The sequence below is a fragment of the Lampetra fluviatilis genome, chromosome 16 (assembly GCF_964198595.1).
Source record: "Lampetra fluviatilis chromosome 16, kcLamFluv1.1, whole genome shotgun sequence".
Lineage (NCBI taxonomy): Eukaryota > Metazoa > Chordata > Hyperoartia > Petromyzontiformes > Petromyzontidae > Lampetra > Lampetra fluviatilis.
Genome location: NC_136290.1, coordinates 12313874 through 12338259, shown reverse-complemented (window position 1 = coordinate 12338259; position 24386 = coordinate 12313874). Strand labels below are relative to the sequence as shown.

The 24386-nt window shown below is 49.3% G+C and overlaps 1 protein-coding gene across 3 annotated transcripts; it reads right to left on the bottom strand.

The window, feature by feature from the left end:
• Positions 1–363: 363 nt before the first annotated feature.
• Positions 364–21475, bottom strand: LOC144936552 (uncharacterized). Of its 3 annotated transcripts, none has more exons than XM_078863747.1 (4): positions 20518–20795; positions 4750–5146; positions 3798–3977; positions 364–3203 (listed from the first exon to the last, which is right to left on the bottom strand). In XM_078863747.1, the coding sequence occupies exons 1-4, from the start codon at positions 20656–20658 to the stop codon at positions 2836–2838; spliced, it is 1086 nt and encodes a 361-aa protein (XP_078719873.1). In that variant the 5' UTR covers positions 20659–20795; the 3' UTR covers positions 364–2835. The 3 variants fall into 3 exon arrangements, with proteins under 3 accessions (XP_078719873.1, XP_078719874.1, XP_078719875.1); XM_078863748.1 differs by lacking the exon at positions 20518–20795 and adding an exon at positions 10977–11446; XM_078863749.1 differs by lacking the exon at positions 4750–5146 and having other exon boundaries at positions 20518–21475.
• Between the last annotated feature and the right edge of the window lie 2911 nt (positions 21476–24386).

Sequence of the window (24386 nt, the reverse complement as noted above, 5' to 3'; positions counted from 1 at the left end):
TTCAATATCCAATTTTCCTCGACTGGGTTCAGGGCCATCAGTGTGAATCGCTTGGCGAGCAGCGAGTGCATCATCGCTCAGTGTCTAGGGCAGTGATCTTCACTCATTTGTAAACGGGGAGCCACTTTCGCCGATAAGACATCAGCAGTGCGAGAGCCGTCACCAGAGGTCGCAAACGGGTTTTGATTCCTTACCCGTACCCGTACCCGGCCGCACCAGGGTCGCAAACGGGTACCCGTACCCGTACCTGGCTGGGTACGGGTAGCCGGGTATCGGGTAGGGTACGGGTATCGGGTACCCGGTTGCGACCTCTGGCCGTCACACCTCATGCAAAGAGTGTTCTCACTTGTTGTGTACTGTCGGGGGGGGGGGGGGGGCGCATTCAGGGGCCACACTAAAGGTCACCCAGGGGACGGCAGTGGCCTGCGGGCCTTGCAATGAAGAACACTGGTTTAGAGAATGGCCGGCAGAATTATATGTTTTGCACGGAACTACTGGACTTCTGAGGACCATTAACGCCGCAGACTCTCTCGTGTGCTTTTGGGTCGGACCGCGTGTAGTTTGGCACGATGTCCGACGCTTCGATCCCAGCAGGAACTACAGTTCCTGAGGTGAAACGTCGGTACATCGTCATATTTAACACAAGAAAGCACAGAATCACACATCCGAGAGCTGAACATCAGCATGACGGCGACAACCGAAAGTGATATTCCTTCAAGAAACGTCTCATCCACACACACTAGGGGGCGCATGCCCTGCTGTGAGAGAATGTCCATCGCATGTTAAGGCAAACTAATATTTTTCTATACACAGCAAACCCTGCCCTCTCGCGGGTTTAGCTATTGCGGCTTTACGCCAAATGTGAGGTACAGTCGCGTTCCTCTGGATCGACCATTCAGCGACTGACCGCGAGATTCCTCCGTGCATCGTAACTGCGCTGCTCGCAATGCTGCTGCTGCAGCGGAATAACAAACTCGCCGTCTTGCCTCCGTCCTGTCTCCCGAGTGCCCCATCGCGGGTCCCAGGCCACGTGGTGTTCCCAGCCCACGTGGTGTTCCCAGCCCACGTGGTGTTCCCAGCCCACGTGGTGTTCCCAGGCCACGTGGTGTTCCCAGCCTCCGGCGAGGAGGCAGTGAGGTTCAGCTGCGCGATTTTTTTTCCTGTAGCGTACAGTAGTGTACACTTCATAGAAAAAAAAAAGACGCGCTATACATTGACCACACAAGTTATATTTAACACAAGAAAATATAACATTTGACATCAAATGTTGAGGTTGATGTAGGGTAACATAAAACAAAAAAGGGGGTGGGTGTCGTATTACGAACCGTGAACCAAACCCCGAGTTTTCCCACAATGCCTTTGAGTGAATGGGCAAGGCTTTCCCGTCTATTTAATTCTCAGCAGTTGGCAGTGCCAAATCAAATGAAGTTTACCGTGATGGATTTCCGTGTGCAGTAATTGGTGACTGGCGCTACGACCATAAACTCACCTGTACGCCGAGCCACTTGGCCTGCGGGCCACTTTTAGTTGACGCGCTGTATTAAATTGAGAGATGCCTGGTAAACGTGCAACGTAGGTCCACCGTTGGCATGGGGTTAGAACTCTCCTGGTTAGCTTAGTGGCGGCCGGTGCTTCAACCACTTGACTGACGCGGGTACCTGTCGTCAATAAATAATTTATGAGACAAAAAAAACCTACCGCGAGTTGACCTGGTCACCCCATGACCGCAGTTATTCCCATTGCTCGCAGATGAATGCATGAAGTGAACAACCGGGAGACGCGGTAGCTGACCGACTGAGACTCGGCCAACGACCCAGGGAATTTCTTTTTTTTAAACGCCTCTTCGATTTCGTTGTCAGCAGGGGGCAGTGCATCACGGGACAATGTACTCTGTTTTGCCCCAATCTTTAACTCCTGTACCAGCCCGCACTGATCAGTGTGAAGTACGGTAAGTCCTCGCTTAACGAGTTTGCGTTCACACTATAACGTGTTCTGACTGTAACACGGTTCTTCCATTCGGGAACACTTTTCGCAGAACGCGGAATGTGCCCGTTATAACGCAGAATACGCTTCGTTATAACACGGAACACGCCCGTTATAACGCGGTTTCTGAGCAGTTGATGACGAACTACTTTATTGAGATGCGCGGCTGAGTGCTCCAGCGAGACAGTCCACGGAATGATACAGTAACGCGGTGGCGTACCCTCAGTTATTTGTCCCGCCATCTCACTGTGTGTGCGTAGTAGTAGTACATCATATCGAGACTAATTTCATCGTTAAATTATTTATGGGAAAGTTGTTTCCGCTTAACGACGCTCGATCGAGTGAGCGAAACGGTGATCAAGAAGGTGAGTGATAAATTAAGCGAACAATGAGGCAATCAACGGAATGCCGATTGAACGAATGCTCCATTTATGATTATGCAACTATCCAGCAATCGAACATAAGCAGAGTAAATAATGACGATCGCGCAAATCGAATGGACGACCATCAAACGAGCGATTTGAAACAATCGAGCAATCAAAAGATGCCGATTTGAATGACAACCAAACGACAACCGAGCAAAAAATCGAACATCAATGTCACGCAAGTGATCAGGAACACGATCAAAACTAATGACAAGAGAGCGGCTCAAACGACCGATTGAACTGCCCATCTAACGACTGAATTGATCAAATCGGACACTCAAACAATCGTACGAACACTCAAACGGACACTCGGAACGCATTCAAAAATAAACCTAGCGGTCGAAACAACCGAATCGATCAACCGCACCATCCCGCTGACCATTCGTCCGCGCGCGATCTCCCACCGCTTTCGTCTCCCTCCTCCGGCTCACAGCTTGGCGGGCGCCAGTGGGCGTACCCCGCGCGCCGCCATGAAGCTGTGCAGCGCCTCCAGGTACTCGCTCTCGTGCGTGCGCATGTGCGCCGCGTGCCGGGACTTGTCCCAGCACACCGACGACACCTCCTGGCCGCGGCCGCGCCAGCCGTCCACCGTGTCGTCCACCATGGCCGCGTCGCTCAACCTGTCGTCCAGCGAGTAGTAGACGAGGGCGGGCGCGTAGCAGGGCCCCCTCTTGAACGCCGCCAGGGCCTCCTCGTAGTAGGCCACCGTGTAGGGCCGCAGCAGGCTGAAGTAGGCCAGCGTCGAGCGGTAGGTGAGGCCGCTGAGGTAGGAGGGCATGGAGGTCACCGAGACGCCTGCGACGAACGCGTGCGAGGGACAGGAAAGAGGCCGCGGATTGCGCGAGGCTCTGACGGGGGCGATGTGCGTGCACAGCCATCTTTAACCCTTGCCCGTTTCGATGACGTATGTGTACATTATCAAAACGAAACCGGAATAAAAACTAAAAATAAAATTACTTTAGCGGTACTGTGTCTCCCACAAGGCCATGCGGGAGGGGCGTGTGGCACAGTTTGGCACCAGCTATCGTGGAGTGCGGTCGTGTCGCTACAGTTCTCTAAATACAATCAACGCTCAGCCGCTTGCGCGTTCCGAGATTCAGCAACTTGCAGACATCTTGGAGCGGGAAAGGGGTTAAGTCGATCCTCATCACTCTTCTATCGCCACAACAGCATCATCTGTTCTTTCGCGTATCCATCGCCTCTCAGCCTTCGCCTCCACCTACTTACCCTATAAATTGCTTAGATTCATGTCGTTTCAATGTTCGCGTTTGCTACTTGTTGCAGATGTTGGCTCACCTCGATGCCTGCGGGTAGGTAGGGAGTTTCACGAATCTGTGTCATCCAGCATCCCTCACATTCCCGATTGGAGAGCCGGGCTCACTCACGCACCTTTGGCCATGTGTTCGAGGCTGCCGGCGACCATGCTATCAAACACCTGGGCGCGGACGCGGCCGATGATGGCGCCGTAGCGCCCGGGCTCGCCTTGGGCGACGAGCAGCATGAGGCTGAACATGTAGGCGCCCACCGACATGGCGTGCACGTAGAGGGGGCGGCCGCCCTCCGGCGAGCCTGCGGAGCAACGCGGGAACAACCCATTAGCATGGTTGGCTACGCACGGTGCGAAAGAAGTTCAACCAGCGTCATCCGGGGTGACGAGGGATGGGGTCGGGTGGTGGGGGGAGGGGGTGTGTGGTGGCCATCCTGGAATAAACAAACAAAAAAAACCTTGCAGATGTGGAAGATGGGCGGTGATGAGGCCAAGCGGTAGCAGGTTTGCTACTTCTTGCAGAGGTTTTGCGGTTCAAAGCACCGGTCGCCCCGGTTAATACTGCGGCTGCGTTAATACGACTATTGGCATCACCCAATTTGGATTTCACACGAATGCTGACAGGCCCATGCACACTTGCAAGCCAGTGCTGTGTCACCGTGTGCTGCGCAATAGCAACACAGGGATGTAGTTGACATTGACTGTAATGTTTATCACACTAGACTGTGCTGCTGTCATCCAACCTAACCCATTCGATGTTTTTATTTCCTGAGATATATATAATTATTAAGCTACGATACATATAAAAATCCAGGTTTATTTTACTTAAGCCGTATATTAAACCAGGTTCTCAAACGAACTCATTGACGGAAAGAATCCTGAGCATTGCTTCAACTGTCGAGCAGCGAGAATCGAACCGAACCGGCGACCTCTAGATTTACAAGTCGAGGTGTGCCGACCATCGCAGCGCAGCAGACGCGTCCCACGCAGGAGTACGACGCCTAATCACGACAGCACCCACACACACGAGCACGCACGCACACGCGTGTGCCCGTCACCGTCGTGCCCGCGTACCGTCGCCTCCCGTTAGCCGCGGCTCCGTCGCGAGCAGCTCCAGCGCGCGCCGCGCTCGCACAATCCCCGAGCGCGGCCACAGGAAGTGGCTGACGTGGCTCTCCACGGTGAACACGTCCATGCCCAGGGCATGGTACAGGTCGCGGTAGCGCTGCGCGGCTTGCGGACGCGCGCCGAGCCACGGCAGGAACACGGCGAGCGGCCGCGCCGACGGGCGCGCTTGCCGCGGCGTCGCCGCCGGCGCCGTCGGATCGCCGGCCCCCAAGACGACGCCGCCGTTGGCGTCCTCGCCGGGGAGCGCGTGCAGCGTGAAGCCGTTGTCCAGCGCGTGCAAGAAGACGTTCGACTTCGCCGAGTTGCTGTCACCGTCGCCGCGAGTGCCGCTCATCGCTCGGCGCTGCAAATCGAAATCGGATGGGAAGGAGGGGAGGCCACGGATTACGGTGGGGACATCGGTGATGAGTGGCAGCTCCTCGGTTTGGTTGGAGCGTGCGTTTGGTTCGGCGGTTACGCCTCGTTTGTCATTTTCGTCGCGAAATCACCGATATCAGTTATCTGCGGGCGGGAATACACCGCGGGTTGATAGGTCCACAGCACAGAGTGCAGCCACTGTGTCGACGCTCCACCGTCAATATAATTAAACATATACTGTGAATATACAAGGTTGTAGGCAGAAGGCCCATTGAGCCTTCGATCAGTAAGGAGGTCACTCATTCTCCTCTGTTGCATCCATAGTCTGGGACTTCCTTTCCCCAGCCATCTGTGCTGCGCAGTTATCAATTGTTCACGAAGATCACGAGGAAAGGATAAGGACCACGGCAGCAAGCAAAGTTTATGAAAAGTTTCCCTGTTTACCAGGTGTGTCCCTGTTTGCCAGGTGTGTCCCTGTTTACCAGGTGTCTCCCTGTTTACCAGGTGTCTCCCTGTTTGCCAGGTGTCTCTGTTTACCAGGTGTCTTCCTGTTTACCAGGTGTCTCTGTTTACCAGGTGTCTCCCTGTTTACCAGGTGTGTCCCTGTTTACCAGGTGTGTCCCTGTTTACCAGGTGTCTCCCTGTTTACCAGGTGTCTCTGTTTACCAGGTGTCTCCCTGTTTACCAGGTGTCTCCCTGTTTACCAGGTGTCTTCCTGTTTACCAGGTGTCTCCCTGTTTACCAGGTGTCTCCCTGTTTACCAGGTGTCTTCCTGTTTACCAGGTGTCTCTGTTTACCAGGTGTCTCCCTGTTTACCAGGTGTCCCTGTTTACCAGGTGTCCCTGTTTACCAGGTGTCTCCCTGTTTGCCAGGTGTCTCCCTGTTTACCAGGTGTCCCTGTTTACCAGGTGTCCCTGTTTACCAGGTGTGTCCCTGTTTAGCAGGTGTCTCTCTGTTTGCCAGGTGTCTCCCTGTTTACCAGGTGTCCACAGGCGGCAGCAAACGTTTGGCGATGGCTCGGTGTTAGTCGGGCGCGACTTTCTATGTTTCACGTCTGTGGCTTTGACTCACTTGGCAAGCGTCCAAGTCAGTCAATGTTGATCATCACTGTTTTTCAATTCGAAGACGGTGGGCGGACGGGGGGGAGGTTAGCATGGCTTTCGTCGGGCGGGTGAAGGCAATAATCAAATTGTTGCACGGTACTCTCTAAACGCTGCCCACGACTACGAGCACTGAGAGGCATGGTGAAGTATGGCCCATAGCCCTCCGTGGGCTCGCAACGGTGGGTCAATCCACCCTCTTTGTCAAGCCACCAAGTCATCGAGCGGGGTGCTCGCTGTACATGACAAAACAGAGGGGGCCGTCATCGGCAAAAAGCACTCAGGGGAGCTGGTAACGACGATGATGGGATTCCACGGCGCTTGCTGGCAGACCCGTTGCACATTGAAGCCCTGTGGGCAGGAAATTCATGGGGTAGATCCAGCCAGGCTCTACAGGTTAAGGGAGTAGTAGGCTGACTGGCTGACTATGCACACGCTATAAAACACAAGCGTGCCCACACAGTACGCTGTCTGGATCGTGGCCCACTCACACCCTCACCACAAACACAAGCGTGTCCACACAGTACGCTGTCTGGATCGTGGCCCACTCACACCCTCACCACAAACACAAGCGTGTCCACACAGTACGCTGTCTGGATCGTGGCCCACTCACACCCTCACCACAAACACAAAGCGTGTCCACATAGTACGCTGTCTGGATCGTGGCCCACCCACACCCTCACCACAAACACAAGCGTGTCCACACAGTACGCTGTCTGGATCGTGGCCCACTCACACCCTCACCACAAACACAAGCGTGCCCACACAGTACGCTGTCTGGATCGTGGCCCACTCACACCCTCACCACAAACACAAGCGTGTCCACACAGTACGCTGTCTGGATCGTGGCCAACTCACACCCTCACCACAAACACAAGCGTGTCCACACAGTACGCTGTCTGGATCGTGGCCCACTCACACCCTCACCACAAACACAAGCGTGCCCACACAGTACGCTGTCTGGATCGTGGCCCACTCACACCCTCACCACAAACACAAGCGTGTCCACACAGTACGCTGTCTGGATCGTGGCCCACTAACACCCTCCACCACAAACACAAAGCGTGCCTACACAGTACGCTGTCTGGATCGTGGCCCACGAACACCCTCACCACAAACACAAAGCGTGTCCACATAGTACGCTGTCTGGATCGTGGCCCACTCACACCCTCACCACAAACACAAGCGTGTCCACACAGTACGCCGTCTGGATCGTGGCCCACTCACACCCTCACCACAAACACAAGCGTGTCCACACAGTACGCTGTCTGGATCGTGGCCCACTCACACCCTCACCACAAACACAAGCGTGCCCACACAGTACGCTGTCTGGATCGTGGCCCACTCACACCCTCACCACAAACACAAGCGTGTCCACACAGTACGCTGTCTGGATCGTGGCCAACTCACACCCTCACCACAAACACAAGCGTGTCCACACAGTACGCTGTCTGGATCGTGGCCCACTCACACCCTCACCACAAACACAAGCGTGCCCACACAGTACGCTGTCTGGATCGTGGCCCACTCACACCCTCACCACAAACACAAAGCGTGTCCACACAGTACGCTGTCTTAATCATGGCCCACTAACAATCCTCAAACACAAACACAAGCGTGCCCACACAGTACGCTGTCTGGATCGTGGCCAACTCACACCCTCACCACAAACACAAGCGTGTCCACACAGTACGCTGTCTGGATCGTGGCCCACTCACACCCTCACCACAAACACAAGCGTGCCCACACAGTACGCTGTCTGGATCGTGGCCCACTCACACCCTCACCACAAACACAAGCGTGTCCACACAGTACGCTGTCTGGATCGTGGCCCACTAACACCCTCCACCACAAACACAAAGCGTGTCCACACAGTACGCTGTCTGGATCGTGGCCCACTCACACCCTCACCACAAACACAAAGCGTGTCCACACAGTACGCTGTCTTAATCATGGCCCACTAACAATCCTCAAACACAAACACAAGCGTGCCCACACAGTACGCTGTCTGGATCGTGGCCCACGAACACCCTCACCACAAACACAAAGCGTGTCCACATAGTACGCTGTCTGGATCGTGGCCCACCCACACCCTCACCACAAACACAAGCGTGTCCACACAGTACGCTGTCTGGATCGTGGCCCACTCACACCCTCACCACAAACACAAGCGTGCCCACACAGTACGCTGTCTGGATCGTGGCCAACTCACACCCTCACCACAAACACAAGCGTGTCCACACAGTACACTGTCTTAATCATGGCCCACTAACAATCCTCAAACACAAACACAAGCGTGCCCACACAGTACGCTGTCTGGATCGTGGCCCACGAACACCCTCAAACACAAAGCGTGTTTTTGCTGCGTTGGCTACAGACGTGAACATGTTATTACATCTTTGTATTTTAGCTCGGTTAAGCTTAGCTGCGTTATTGCGGGCGGGGAGGGGGTCACGTGGACCAGGTTCTTAACTGGAGGGGGGTGGGGGTAGGCGGGTTGGTTCCATAACAACGAGTTTGAGAACCACCGCATTGCAAGAATCATCAACGATCTGTCACAAGCCAGAGCTCGCGGGCAGGAGTAGTCAGCTATAAAAAAAAGACGGATGTGCATTTACAGTGCAAGGGGTGTGGAGCTGTTTTGCCGCTGTGGTTCTCACAGTGAACTCTAAACCCGGTGAGCCGAAATCATCATCATCATCATCTAGCCGTGTGTGATGTCCGATCCGGTCTTCGGCCCATCACCAAAGAGCTCTCTGTCCAGCGTGGTGAAGTATGGGCGAACAACCCCCACGACCGATAATGGGCGGGGAGGCGCTTTGTGTGGCAGTGGCTTGACAAAGGGCCATAAATAATAACCATTTAAAATTATTTTTTAACTAAATTCTCCAAAATCCATAATCATTATCTTGAACATAACGAGCGATGTTACTCTACGATGGAATTTGTGTACAATAAAAGCCTCGCTTGGTGGGTTTCCAACCAATAACTGGGTCACAGCGACACACATTACATTTATTTGAGGACACATATAACCGTATCCGAAGGGCAGCTGCCAGCCCCTGGGCTATGTTAAGCTGTTTTGAAACTCGACGCGCACAAGTTTGAAGGGCTGAAACGAACCACAGAGATTAACTCGTTAAAAGAAAATAACATTCAACAAGTTTCCCGGTGACGTGCGATGTAGTGGAAATAACTTGATGTATTCTATTATGATTATGCTGTGTTTAGTGGCGTCTTTCGTTACAGCCGTTTGTGAGCGTATGAAATCTGTCTCGTGGAGCTGATTTCAAAACACGTTCCTTCGGAGTGGGCAGGTAGAAACTTGGTTGGACAGCGCATTCGTGCACGACAGACAAATATGCACGACAGACAGACAAATAATCCCTGGTGGGCAGTGTGGAACCTGTTGTTTCTACCTGTATTAAACGTATTTAATTGTACGGCATTGTTATTACTACGCTTGTTTACCCAAGGAAAGCCTCACTGAGTCTCAAAATACTTTTTTTCAGCAGGGTCCTACCAAGTATTTACAGTAGGGGCCCATATTGTTATACGCGGTCCAATTTGAGTGAGTAATTTGCAGGTAATTTTGTAACATTGGGATCGTTTTCAACATTGGGACCAAGTTGCAGTCGTGCGACCTACACGTATTGATTAGACAAAATAGGAAGCAGAGAAACATCTTGTCTTGTTTGGGGGAGTCGCACATTTCCAAAGTATTTTTTTAACGAACCAATGGAATAAAGAACACTGATTGAAACAATAGTGTAAACCTAAAAAAACCTAAAGTTTGTTTTTAAATAAGTTTATTTACCCAGGAGACCCTTTCTGAGTTTCTGGACCTTTCTTACATGAAGATCCTGCATCGGAATGTTTGTCCAATTCTGCTTTATAACAAGCTCCCAATGCCGGAGAAACACAGCAATGGGACAAACATCACGTCCGACATTTCTCTACACATTGTTGGAACCTTCTTCCAATTGGAGGCTTCCACCCCTGCACACGTAACCACAACATCCCTTAAATCAGTGAAATCCACACAACGTTCTCAAGCGACACCCACTCCACGTGGAGGCGCATACATTTTCCCCGTACGAATTATCAAGTGCCACAACTTCCAGTGACAACAAGCCTAAGCAGCAATCTACGACAGTACAGCAAATGCCTTTGAACTGAGAAAGCCCTCATTTGAGCCTCAATACTAAGTTGCAGGATGTTTCCTGCCACGTTGGAGCGTTTGGCCAATTCCATCGGTGAATGAGCGTCTGGCCTCTGGCTGAAAGAGACCTGCGAACGCAGAGGAGGAACTCCCCACCGCCAGCACCACCACCAACCACGAGCAGAAATTACCTATCGTCTCTTCTCACCTTCTTCTTGGTTCTTTCGGTAAAGTCACGTAGAAGGGAAATAATACAATAATAAAAATAAAACATGATAAAATAATTCTCACGACGTTTCGGCCACAACGCAAGCAGCCGTCCTCAGGTGAAGAACAGGTCTGTCGGAAAGACATTTTAGACACTGTCTTTCCGACAGACCTGTTCTTCAACCGGGGGCCGGCTGCTTGCGTTGTGGCCGAAACGTCGTGATAATAATTGTATAATGTTTTATTTTTATTATTATTTTATTACTTCCCTTCTACGTGACTTTACCGCAAGAACCAAGAAGACGAATCCCTGCAGTCACGAAAGCTTTAAATCGAAATCTTCTCACCTTGATTGCGTGGGTCATGACCATCCAGGGTCGACAATATGTTGCCGTGGGCTTTGAGAGCGAAGCAAGTTGCAACACCACCACCATCACCTTCCACGCAAGATCCTCCCTGGTTGTTGTTGTTGTGTGTTGTTTACGGCTTGCTTGTCGGAATATCCCTTGTTCAGTATCAACGGAGTGTGTACTACCACTGCAACGTTAACGCGCGTGTACCACAACAGCAACTGACTGGAGTTACGAATCGGTGTGCACTCATTGATTACGATCATGATAGTTTCTCATCGCTGCGGAGGCGAGACCGTGTGTAACTGCGTAACAAAAACGAGGCCAGTGTACCGAAGGGCGGCGGCTGGTCTCGCTAACACGAGTGGTCGTTGAAATTTTACTTTCTTATTTCTGGCGCTGGTAACAAAGACAGAAGCTGAATATCTGCAGAGCCATAATCCCGTTGTGTTATTGGCCGAGTCGGTGGCATCACCCCGCCCACGTTGGGTGGTGCTGGGTGGCCGTGGGCGGTTATCGCTCGCTGCGAATAACCGCACGTGTGTTGAGTTGAATTCAAAACAACGCCTTTAGTCCGGATTATAAGACGCACCGGATTATAAGACGCACCTCAAATGCAATCGTGCCTCCGGTGGTCGATTAAAAGCAATTAAATCTGGTCTCATGAACGTACGTACAACTTACCGGATTATAAGACGCACACCCCAAATGTAATAAATTCCGGGGGTCAATAAAGTTGTACAAATCTGGTCACATCTAGACACACGCGCCGGATAATAAGACGCACCCCAAATCTTGTGACCCCGTGGTCAAAAAAAGTGAAACACACCCCGGGCATACGAACCGGATTATAAGACGCACTGAAAAGTAAGACGCATCCCCATGTAATAGTACCTGGTCAATATAATTATATAAAATCTGGTCTCATACACACACCCTACCGGATTATAAGACGCACCACCAACGTTTTAATTTATTGAAAATACAGGTGGGGAAAAGTGCGTCAGAAAATCGGGAGAATACATCAATGCATCGCTGTCAACCTATACGGTTTATTAATTTTATTTATTTTCATCTTTTATTTTGTATTTATTATTATTTTTACCTACGTGACTTTACCGAAAGAACCAAGAGTACTATACGGTTTATACCACGTATTCTTGTCAAGAGAAATTGCGTTTTCAGGTCCATACGGTGTGTACAGACGTTTCAATATGGGCAACATTTTTTTGTCTATTTGTTTGAGTTTCTCCCATGTGATGGGACTTTGTAGGATGAACGTTGAGATGTATAAGGGCACTGGGTGACCAATAAGGTCTGAATTGGTCTGTAATTAGGTAGGGCACTGATCAGAGGTTGACAGGTATGGCAATGGACAGAGGTTTTGGCAATCTAAATAACAATAATTTTTTTGTTCGAATTCGGTCAAAACAAAAAGCGTCAGTATTTCAAGAGCTGCAATGGCACTGTGGTGAACACGAGACGGCGTGGTTCTCCTTAATAAATAACATCACGGAGCGGTCCTTGAAGAGCCGCAATGGATGCCATTACCTAAGCGTGTGTTGGGAGACCAAATGCTTTTTTTCAATTCAGGGATGTTGAGCACTTCTTAGGCGACGAAAAATAATAGTTTGTAACTGGATGTGACGTTTAATGGAATCGCCTTGGGAGGCTCTTTGAATGTTGCGCATAAAACCCAAGAAGTCCAGGACATATTTGAGAAATATATGCAAACCAAGGCCGTAGCCATGGAGTCAACATTGGGGGGGACCAAATCGTCCAGGGGGTCTAGGGGTCCCCGCCCCCCAGAAAAAAAAATCTAAATTTGAAAACTAATTTCCTGCCTAAAATATTAAAAAATTCACTAACACACGGGATGGATTTTTTTTTAAAAACAATAACGTCTAATAGTGTATTGTATTACATTGCTCTGTTTTTAATTTTTCCCTTTTCTTGTTTCATTGTATGTAATGGCAGAGATTAGGGATTAATAAAGTACAACCATAACCACGATCATATAAACAGAAATCTATGCATTGTTATATGAAGACAAGTCCAGATATTGTGGCCAAGGTTTAGCAAATTGTTGTTTTTATTGACATAGCATAACAATTTTTGTAAAATATTTTTTGTAGAAATATATTGGGGGGGACATTTTGAGCATGTTTGAATGTTGGAGGGGGGGGATGTGTCCCTCCCAATTTCTATTATAATTACGACCTTGATGCAAGGTCGTGTTCGTGGTTGGCACACACTGTTATATATATTGACCTGAAACACTGTGTACAGTACTGTGTGTAATCTGTGTGTAATTGCATTGCCTGAAGCCACGCTTTTAATATTTGCGTCTCAATGTTTACGGAACACTGTGAAGCAGAGGATGTGTGTGTGTGTCTGTGTTGGAATCAGCACCGGGCAGACAAAGGTGGCTACGGATAGGCGCTTCTGGACACATACAAATCACCTTCGTGCCACACCAGCCTTAATAGATGCTCGCAAATTCCCCTTTTCTAAATCATACAACTGAATTAAGATCTATAGATGTGTTTTTTTGTAGTCCGACGGCGCAGCCTATCATCTCTTCTGGGGTGAATAAAATATGTACCACTTTGTGGCACTGATCCCTGCCACCCGATGCCTATCACGAGGCAAGGGTTAGGGCCAGCTGGTTGCCTGGGGTTAGAGTTAGGATGTGGTTGGCTCGTGTGGTTAGAGATTGCGCGAGTATACTCGTCGGTTTGGGGCCGTCCATAAATGACGTCACGCGATTTGGGACGATTTTTGACCCCCCCCTCCTTCGTCACACGGCGTCACAAAAAATCAGACCCCCCCCCTCAAATATGACGTCACAAAGCTCTGCCCCCCCCCCCCCAAATAAAACATGTTTCAAATCGCTTTAAACTATTGTCGTTGTAGTGCGTATTTAATGTGGCGCTGCACTCTGATGTTGGAGGAGAAAACATTTATCAAACAGTCTATTTAAGTAGAACGTGTTGTCTATATTTATTTAAAGTTGCGCATTTTGATGTGACGTCACATTTCTAAACCCCCTCCCTTCGTCACACATCGTCACAAATGTCTGACCCCCCCCCCCCCTATGTGCGTGACGTCATTTATGGACGGCCCCTTTCTTGGCGAGTTTATGGTTAGGGCCAGTGTCTGGCTCGTATGGTGAGTGGAAGGTTCTCGTGTGAACAAGAGGTCGGGCTAGAATCTGGTTGCATAGAGTTCGGACGGGTGTCTGGCTGGCTCGTGTGGCGAGGGTTAATATGATTAGAATTAAGGCTAGTTTTTGATTGGCTAGTGTGGTTGGGGTCAGGGTTAGTGTCGAGTTGGCTAGTAACTCCGCACTTTAACACATTCCTGCGGAGGGAGCTGGTAGGAACGTTGGGTTGCTCGGTCAATGGCCAGGGTCAACGGCGGCGTGGTGTATTCCGCAAATATGCTCGACTGTGAGAGCGGGCACAAGCCGGCGTGAGTAGGTTAAACGTTGAGTTTTATAAGGGCACCACGGGGTGACTAGCACCTCCCCAGCCAGCCCCACCCCTCCACCCTCCCCACCCAGACCCTCCCCACCCTCCCCACCCAGCCCCTCCCCACCCAGCCCCACCCCTAACAAAAGGAGGTGGTGTCGTTTTATGAACCGTGAACCAAACCCTATTTGCCCCATAATGCATTTGAATTTGCGGATCGCGGATTTGCCGATTGTGGCTATTTGCAAGAACACAACCCCCGCCAAAGACACGTTTTTTTGCATACCTGTCAAGATAACTCGCCATACGCAGCATGCACCGATAGCCCTAACGTTACGATGGGACCTGCAGTTCCGTGTCACCTAGGTGCCGTGGTGGCAAGATGTTAACTCTCTCGCCTAGTATACAGGAGGTCGTGGGTTCGATCCCAAACCAGATGCTTCTATATTTGGAGTTTGCATGTTTTCCTTGTGGTCGTGTGGATAATTCTCTGGGCCCTCTTTTAGAAACATGCGTTTAGAATAGTTAGCAAATATATGGCCAGGTCGCTTCTGGTTAAATAAAAATTACCTGGTAAAATAAAAAATAGTTTAGGTTTAGTTCAGCTGTCAGGCTGCAGTGGCCGTCAAAGTGAAATCCTGGTCAGTGGCTTTACGCAATTGGCCGCTACTGATCGATCACCGGATGAGTGGATAGTGAGTGGGAGGCGCGGGTAAGGGCACGGAAAGGGATTACGACGAGCAGACTTGCTGTCATGCCTGTAGGCCACCGCTGCCTGTGCATGCGCAGTGTTTTTGTAAAACCGTTATCCAAGACAGGCAACAGCTCCCGTCTTGACAATACTGACACATCCTCAATGCTGTTTGTTGATCGACGGTTGACACCCACGGACTGGCGGCTCGCACAAAGAAGCTGATCGATTGTTCAATTTCCTCCATAACTTGGCATGCTCAGCACCCCTGGGACACAGTTATTTAGCATCACTCCACCCCACACGGTCGTAAATGTGTCCTTTCATGTTGTGATGCCCCTGCAGTCCATTACAGGGTCTGGGGTAAATGAGCTGGTCGCCCTGGATTTTCTTGGACGTTTTCCCTGAACTCCGAGGAGGACATCTTTCTTGCTATTTGGCATTGAGTATTTTACTTACTGCCCGATAGCAGATCAAACTGCACAAATCATAGCGAAAGCTTTCAATCAATGGGTACGTGATTGAAAAGGGGCCTCCTGAGCTATTACTAACAGATCAGGGTCGACATTGACCTTCTCAATTGCTGCTGGATGTCTGTAACATCATGGGGACAAAGAAGCTGCGCATCTCCCCAATCACCAGCAGACTGATGAGATGGTGAAACAACCAAATCGTACTTCCTAAGCCTTGCTAAGCCACGCCACAGGAGAGGAGCAGACTGATTCGAATCTGCACATAACTGACGGCATACAGAGTTGCTCCCAGCGTGTCCACAGGATTTTCTACTTTTTCTTCTTATTATTATGTATGAGCGAGACCCCGTGCCGCCTATTGAACACACCATTTGGCACAAATTCCGTCCCAAGCCCCGTCTTAGCCAGAGTCCTTTCGTCACTCCCCAATCGCATTTACGGGAGGCACACGTAGCAGCGCAGGCAGCGTCTGCCTCCGCACAAGCAACGAAACAGCGAATTCCGGAGAAATATGTCGCGCCAATTAAATTCGCGGTTGGTGTACAAGCAGGGCCGGATTAAGGCACGGGGCCTTTAGGAGCTGCAGCCCAGGGGCCTCTGCCAGCTGGAGGGCATCCAGAGATTAAGTGAAAAGTTATTTCACTTGTGAATGCTGAATTTTATTTGTTGTTAGCCTTGTAAAAATAAACTTTCTTTTTCTTTAACTTTGTTTTCCTTTTGAAAATATTATGGGGGGGGGGGGTGCTCAAAGTACCTGTCGCCCAGGGGCCTACAAAATTTTAATCCGGCCCTGCGTACAAAGCGTGGCTACACTGCCCCCACGTGCATCTGCTAATTCGCCGGTGTGCAAGAAATGAGTCCAGAAAGCAGTGGTGGCTCGTGACTTCTCCACTACGTGTTAAACTGAGCAAGTGAACTCGTGTCCATCCATGTGGGGTTTCTCCGGATGCTCTTGTTTCCTTCAATGTGTATAAACATTCGAGATCAATTGGCTGAAAAACATGAAAATAAAAAAATTTCAATGTAGCTGGATCTTCGTGCAAAACAGTCCTTGGTTTCAGTGTGGCTTTCCTGGATAAACAAGTTAGTATTGCCAAGAAACTCAGCTGTATGTTTTTAAAAAGCCTGCCTGCTTCTAAGACAATGGACGTTGAAACTGCTCCAGAGTTTGTGTATTTAAACAACGGCTGCTGGATAACCTCTGTCTAAAAAGCCAACAGGCTGATTGACTAAAATATAATTTATTTACAATTGGAGACAATGAGTTCTGTTGATATTGCCATCCACGAGTGACATAAATTATGTAACACTTGCACAACAACGGCTGCTGGATAACCTTTGTCTGAAAAGCCAACAGGCTGACTGACTAAAATATAATTTTACTTACAATTGGAGACAATGAGATCTGTTGATATTGCCATCCACGAGTGATGTAAATTATGTAACACTTGCACAACACAAAGAACTGTTGAGACCACCCGTAAAGAGATGAGTATACATATATTTATATAGAACTCGGTAATGAATCTCCACATCCATCAGCCTATTTAATTGGCTTTCCAGACCAATATTATCCTGCAGCATTTTTTTAAAGCAATCGAACTCTGCACTTGTTTAGAACGTATGGATCTCATCAGCATTCAGGCTTGTAAAATAAATGCTGCTGAGTTGCCAGATTCTATTAGCAAACGCACTGCATGAAGAGACATCTGATATATATAAAAAAAAGTAAATTGGCAAGTGAGTGTTCTGTCTGGTGAAACTGTTTGCACATGTGTGATGTTGTAGACTTAGAAATCCAATATGTTTGCGATCTACAGTAGGATAAATTAATGGACTTGTTCAAATCAAAGCTTACGACTCAATCACCCTGAATGTGCCCGATCGCGTCAGATGTCAGAAGCTTAAGCAATCTTGAGCCTGGACAGTGCTTGGATGAGCGAGCGCCCATGAGTCGCGCGTGTGTTTTAACCCGTCGTGTGGCTACTTTGTCAGCAGATGGCAGTGCAGCAAAATAAATAGTCGCTGCTGTGCTTCTGAGTTCTATGGTCCTACTCGTAGATGCCCCCTGCCCTCACCAACCCCCACTAGCCAGTAGTGTTGGAAGTTTGATCGAGTAAGCCTCCACGACCACATATGGCGAGGAGAGGCCCTTACTTTATTGTTTAGCTTGACCAACCAAGAGCATTGACTTTCCGAGACGGCAGAGGAAAACGAGCATCCTCCCACAAGGAAGCGTGTTTGTATGGATGTATGTTGAACTTCTTTCGCACGGTACGTAGCCAACCGTACTAATCGGAGGTGTGGGAGGAAGGACAATAAACCTAAACACATAAGGCAGTTCTAAAGAACTAAACATTCAATATAGATATAAACGTATATAGCTCCAGTGGCTTCTTAATATCGGAAGGAAAATCGTTTACACGGCCGCAGAAGCGGATCTGAAAGCGCTTGTTGTAAAGGTCGCAGAATTCTTTGAATCCTTGCCATCAAATTCATAATAAATCACGATAACCGCCTCTGGCAATGACGTGTGGGTGGTGTCAGGCTCCGTTGGGATGTGTATGCAAGAAATTAATGTTGGCACTACAGTGATCATACCCGTGTACATTGTCAATTTCCTGATGGTTTATTTAGCCCCCCCCTCTCCCACCAGAGTAGACATCCTCCCTGGTGTGTTCCGTAATTTGGCTGCCACACCATGGCTAGTCTCGACCACCGCCCATCATCCCTTTCGGCAACGTGTCCTGCCCAAGGTCACTTTACCCTCACACCTCGACTGACCTATACACAACCATCCTGTTCTCAAAGTCGATCAGCCTCATGAATGAAGTCATCACATACCATACTGTCCTGGGCCGTCTAGTTGACAGCTCGTCGTCACGAGCACGTTATGCCACACCGAGAATTAACCAATATAGACAAATGTGGTCTAATTTCGGAAGGTCGGTTGGTCAACCTTTGAGGAACAAACGTGTATGGCATTTGCGTTAATGAACAGAGTGAAAAAGTTACAACGAAGCCGATCCGGTTACTCTTGGAAACCCACGTCGTTTACGATCAAAGAGTTTAGAAAGGTCTTTAATATCGCCCTATGCTAAAAATGTACATTTAAAAGCTATCGTAGTTATTTTATATTTGCAGATCCATACACGATTACTCACCGACGACTCTCATGCACGGTAAACAGTAAGTCCACGCAGTTGTAAATGAACTCACGTGCCCATTGCCACGTACCCCCAGGGGTCCACGTAGCCCCGGTGGAGGACCACTGCTCTAGAGAGGCCCCTCTGGGGGTATTTTGGCCTCATCTTCCACACTGGCGTCTTGGAAGAGTTGAGAGGACCCACATTTTACCCTACCACACACTCGACCCGCCTATCATAGACGAACCGTGGTGAACTCACGTGAGAGGGCTTTGTAAGTGCCGCGCCGGGAGATACACCCGGCGTGCTTTCGATTACTTGAATGATCGGCAAAATTGTTTGAGCCAAAAAATATATTTTAATTTAATCCCTTTGTGTTTCGTTTGTTGTCCTCCCCCCGCACCTCTGATTAGCACGGTTGGCTACGTACGGTGCGAAAGAAGTTCAACATCGTACATACACAGACTGATGACACGGTTGCTGAACTAAAAGCTTCATTGTTAAAAATACAATCTTAGGCAAGGAAAACGTCGACCAAGTTAGGCTGGGTGACTGTGGCGAACACATGAATTAAGTGTTTATTATATGTGAATGGATTTAATTAAGTTGATATAGGCTACATGAAACGCTTTTAAAACTGCGTCTCTATAAATAGCAGTAATAGACAACCTATCGTTAATCACATGCAAGAGAACATGGTAATGCTGTACACAATGTAACCCATCTGCAAAGCCCCAACTCTAGCCCCGTGGTTGCTCTCGAATTTCAGAACAGCATTAATTGTTCATAAAAACTCAGGCGAAGCAATGAGTTTCAGATTTAAACATTCAGGATATCACAATTTCGCATTTAAAGGACAATTTCAGATCCTGAAATATCCTCGTGCTAACAACAGTCGTGGCAAATTTTATTTCCTGTATTTTTCTATCAATTCGAATAACGGGAACACATGGCTACTGTGACCTACATTATGTCTCTGAGCAAGGAAACGAGTAAAAATGCCACAAATTTGCCAAAGCAATGACATTTTTTAAAAGGAATTATCCGAAGAGGACGAATACAATATAACAGGGATACTGATGGTGCTGTGAACACAAATAAGCACGAATTAAACAATACCATAGTTGACAATGTAGCAAATATGCTAATTGCTTAAACAAATAAACTGATATGGAAATCGAGCTTTGTGACGTCGGGAACACGGTAGTCATGTGCTGCAGCCGATGGTGGCAGCACTTAAAGGATAAATGAGGTCAATACTGATGATCGCGAGTGACCCGGGAATACAGATGTCTATCGTTATCAAATATAACGAGGTCAATCTAAACTACGATGAGATTAATAAAAGCAAACGCTGTAAGAACGAGTTGCATGTGGTCGTAGACTTGCTCTTTAATGAGGGCCACGTGCAGTGAGATTCGATTGTCTGGCCTCGCCAGAAGAAAGCAGTACAGCAAGCTAATCACCCAGCCACTCACTCACACACAATCACTCACCCACTGATGTTGCGTGTGTAATCACTGAGTGAGTAATCACTCAACATCCACTCATCTACGCATCCACTCACCCACCACCTCTCACTCGCTCACCCTTTCTTCCCTGCGAACCACTCAGCCACTCTCTAATCTGCTGCCTTCTCACTCACCTGCCCACTCACCTGTCCACTCACCTAAAGTGTCATCCACACTCTCTCTCACTCATCCACTCACCAACTCGCTCGTCTACCTGCCCACTCACCCCCCCCTCCCTCCTCACCTCGTGTCCACCCATCACCACGCTGCACAGTGCACGGATGGGCTTGGCCAAGGTGGCGAGCGTCAGGTGAGCCATGGCCAGGAGAGCCGAGAGGGCGATCGTCAGCCGCTCCCACGGCACCATCGCCTCGTGCCGCCGCATCGACCTCGCTCCGAGTAGCCGTGACCTTGGGTGGAGGAAGCGCAGTGGAAGATTGCCGGCCGAGTTGTCCGTGTCTGCTGATGATTTGGGCTATATTTGCCGTTTTGTGTCTATGTATCCGCAGTGTATGTCTATGTATCGAAATGCCTAATTGAATTTGGTTTGTCCAGCTATTTGCGTGCCTATGCATTTGTTGTGTTTATATACTGCAGTAATTGACTAATGTTTTGTCTATTTGATTGTGCTCTTCTCTGTCGCCCGATGGTATATCTGTCTATTTGTCAAGCTATGTATTGATCAATGTATTCGTCTATTAGTCGACGTGTCCTGAGTGTTCGCCTGTCTGCGCGTCTACAAGTCCGTCCGTGGCGTCAAGCGCATGGCCCTGAATGCGATCCCGGCCGTGCCGCATTGGCGCACCGCCTTCTTCACCACGCGCACTCATACAGTACATGCGCACACCCACACGTCGACAAAGACAAAGGTCCCCCGTATAGCCTCAGCAGACTGATGGGGCAAGTGCTGTTGGCGAGCACCTACTCAACACACACGTCACACACAGACACACACACAGTGACCCAGACTCGCACACGCATACACAGACAAAGGTCCCCCGTATAGCCTCAACAAACTGTTGGGGCAAGTGCTGTGAGCGAGCACCTACTCAACACACACGCCACACGTCACACACAGACACATTCACACACACTGACCCAGACGCACACACATACACAGACAAAGGTCCCCCGTATAGCCTCGACAGACTGTTGGGGCAAGTGCTGTTAGCGAGCACCTACTTAACACACGGCACACACTCACACACACTGACCCAGACGCACACATACACAGACAAAGGTCCCCCGTATAGCCTCAGCAGACTGTTGGGGCAAGTGCTGTTAGCGAGCACCTACTCGCACACACGGCACACACACACACACTGACCCAGACAAAAAACAAAGTTCCCCCGTATAGCCTATAACAGACTGTAGGGGCAATTGCTGTTAGCGAGCACCTATGAAGGCCGGAACGATACACGAGGGGGTGGGTGGCCAGCAGCACCACGCTTGGGTAGAGGTCGTGGCGCCGCGATTGGCAGGGAGTGAACGGCAACGACGCATCGCGTGAGCGGACATGAAGGCGGCTGGCAAGGTGGAGACGCTGGGCTGGGAACAGGAGTTGGGGGGGGGTAATGGGGATGGAGGGGGCTGTTGGGGGTTGGGATAAGTTGAGAGGTGGCGTGGCGGTGGGGAAAGATTGCAATTGGAAATGTGATCACCCACCCCACTCACCCCACCCACCCTCCACCTCGACCACGTGTTAGGTGTCGTGCGTGTTATGTGGTTGTTGTAGGCTTGTGGTTGTGTGTGAGCGGCGGTGTAGCGGTTAGCGCGCTGCGCTACGAATCCAGCGACCAGGGTTCGATTCCCGCTCGCGGCCAACACCACCGGTGACGATTATCTGAACCGGTCCTGGGCCTCCCCCTCCCCCCTCGGTCGACTCGGCCTCAAATGAGTATCTGGTGTGGTGCGTAAAAACATCGCCACTAGGGAGACATGGCGCTGGCCACAGAGGCGTAGCTAGGATATTTTGCGCCCGGGGACGAACTATAAAATTGGCGCCCCCCCCCCCGTTTAATCACATTTTCCTATTACATCGAACAAGGAATAACACTTAAAATTTTTATGAAACATTGTATTTAAAGAAGCAAATTTATAGAAATTATATTACATGGCTCACTCAGTCACTGTGGTAGACTGGTTGACATAGTCTACAAAAGATAATGTTTTCTTGATTTCACTGTCGCAAACTGGTCAATCACGTAATCAAAATCTGTTTTTTCCAATGTTTCTCTTTCAATGCTAAGAAGAGCAAGATCGCTGAGACGATCTTGTCCCATTGAAGCCGCAAATACGACAAAATAAGTTTCAATTTGCTGAACGACCGCTCACAGCTTGCAATTGAAACTGCTATTAATAAAATTTGCAGTGAAATTCGCAAATTCTGAAATGTCGTCTCCATAAAACACAATAAAACCAAGAAGATCCAAAGGAGTTTCTGGTAGAACTTCATTCTGGTTACTGAGCAGCATTTTGCAATCTCCAATTTCTGTGAAAAGTTCGTGGCCATTGATGTCGGTGTCATAGAAATTTCAAAAATCTGTGCAATTTCGACGAATTGCATCGACATCTGTGTCGGATAGAAGAGTTTTGACGTCCATCAGAAATCCAAATTTTGTGTTCAGGTCTTTTAGTCGTAAAAACCGTTAAGACATCTCCTGTTGAAGTCGATAAAATACGCTCTTCATAACGCGCACAATTTCTTCTTCTGATGAAAGTCCTGCATCTCTTGCCAGTTCTCCTGGCATCTTCTGACGTCGCCTAATTATTCTGTCCACATCGATCCCCCAGGCTGTGCATCTTGTTTTGACGTTTTCTACAGCAACTTGGCTCAAATCATCACGAAGCTTGACAAATTCACGCTCCAAAGATTCAAGATCAGTTGCTGCTTCCTTGAAATTCGTAGTAGGATCCTGTAAGCGCTTCTGAACACGATACATTTTTCCAAGAATGACATTCCAGAAATGTAATAAAACTATGAAGTAAAAATTTAATATGCATGCCTGTAACTGTTCTGCATCACTTCTGGTTTCAGGCGTCATAGTTACGTCCTCCGATAATTTGTCTAGCAGCCCTACTAGTTAATCCAGTCCTTCATAGATAGCTTTAAAAGATTCTGATCGTGCACTCCAGCGTGTTTCAGGCCGTCGTAGTTTCCGCCACCAAAAAAACAGGCTAGTGACTAAGGCTGAAAGACTGCGCCTGTCTGTTGTTTGGGACGTTCTTCCATGTAAGTTCTTAATAGGCGCGCGTACCAAAATGTAGTTACATGACATGTAGGCTGTGTGTGGCAGGATATATAAACTTTAGGTTGAGGTGTATATTTGTGCAGTAGCTTCAGGATGCCGCGCCCGTCGCAATAAGTTATAATGTAACGTTGTAAGCCTCATTTTGGCGCCCCTTTACCTTGGCGCCCGGGGACATATGTACCCCCCTGCCCCCCCTAGCTACGCCTCTGGCTGGCCACCTACCCCCTCGTGTGCCGTTCCGGCCTTCATAGGTGTTCGCGAACAGCACTTGCCCCAACAGTTTGTTAATGCTACACGGGGGATCTTTGTCTTTGCGTGCGTACCTGAGCTTCGCAGTTACCCGATGGCAGCACTTGCTCCAAAGGCTACACGGGGGATCTTTGCCTTTTGTATTTCCGCCTGAATGTGGTTTGGTGTACGTGACCGCAGTATGTGGACGTGTGTGTGTGCGCGCGGCCGTGTGTTAGTGTTGTAATTATTCGTCGTACTTTTGGGTCCCAGACCCTCTGTTCGCGATCATCACGGACATTGATTATTGTGGGCAGGCTTCGGGTAAAGCCGCCGTGGCGAGGAGTCCGAGCCATATCCCTGTTCACCTTCTGGTGCAACAGGGAATATCCTCCACCCCCACGCACTTTCACAGTGTTTTGACCACATACAGTACCGGAGTTCGACAAGCCGCCCATGGTTGTACCAGAAGGATTCACATCTGGTACAGATGCAATGAGAGGCGATCAACATCCATGTGAGGTCGAGGGATGGCAACGGTGTGGGGAGGAGGTGGGAGGGGGGACATTGTGACATCTATCAATGTATGTGTAGTGTCTTGTAAAATCACTCAGCCGGACACGTTGTTGCAAGT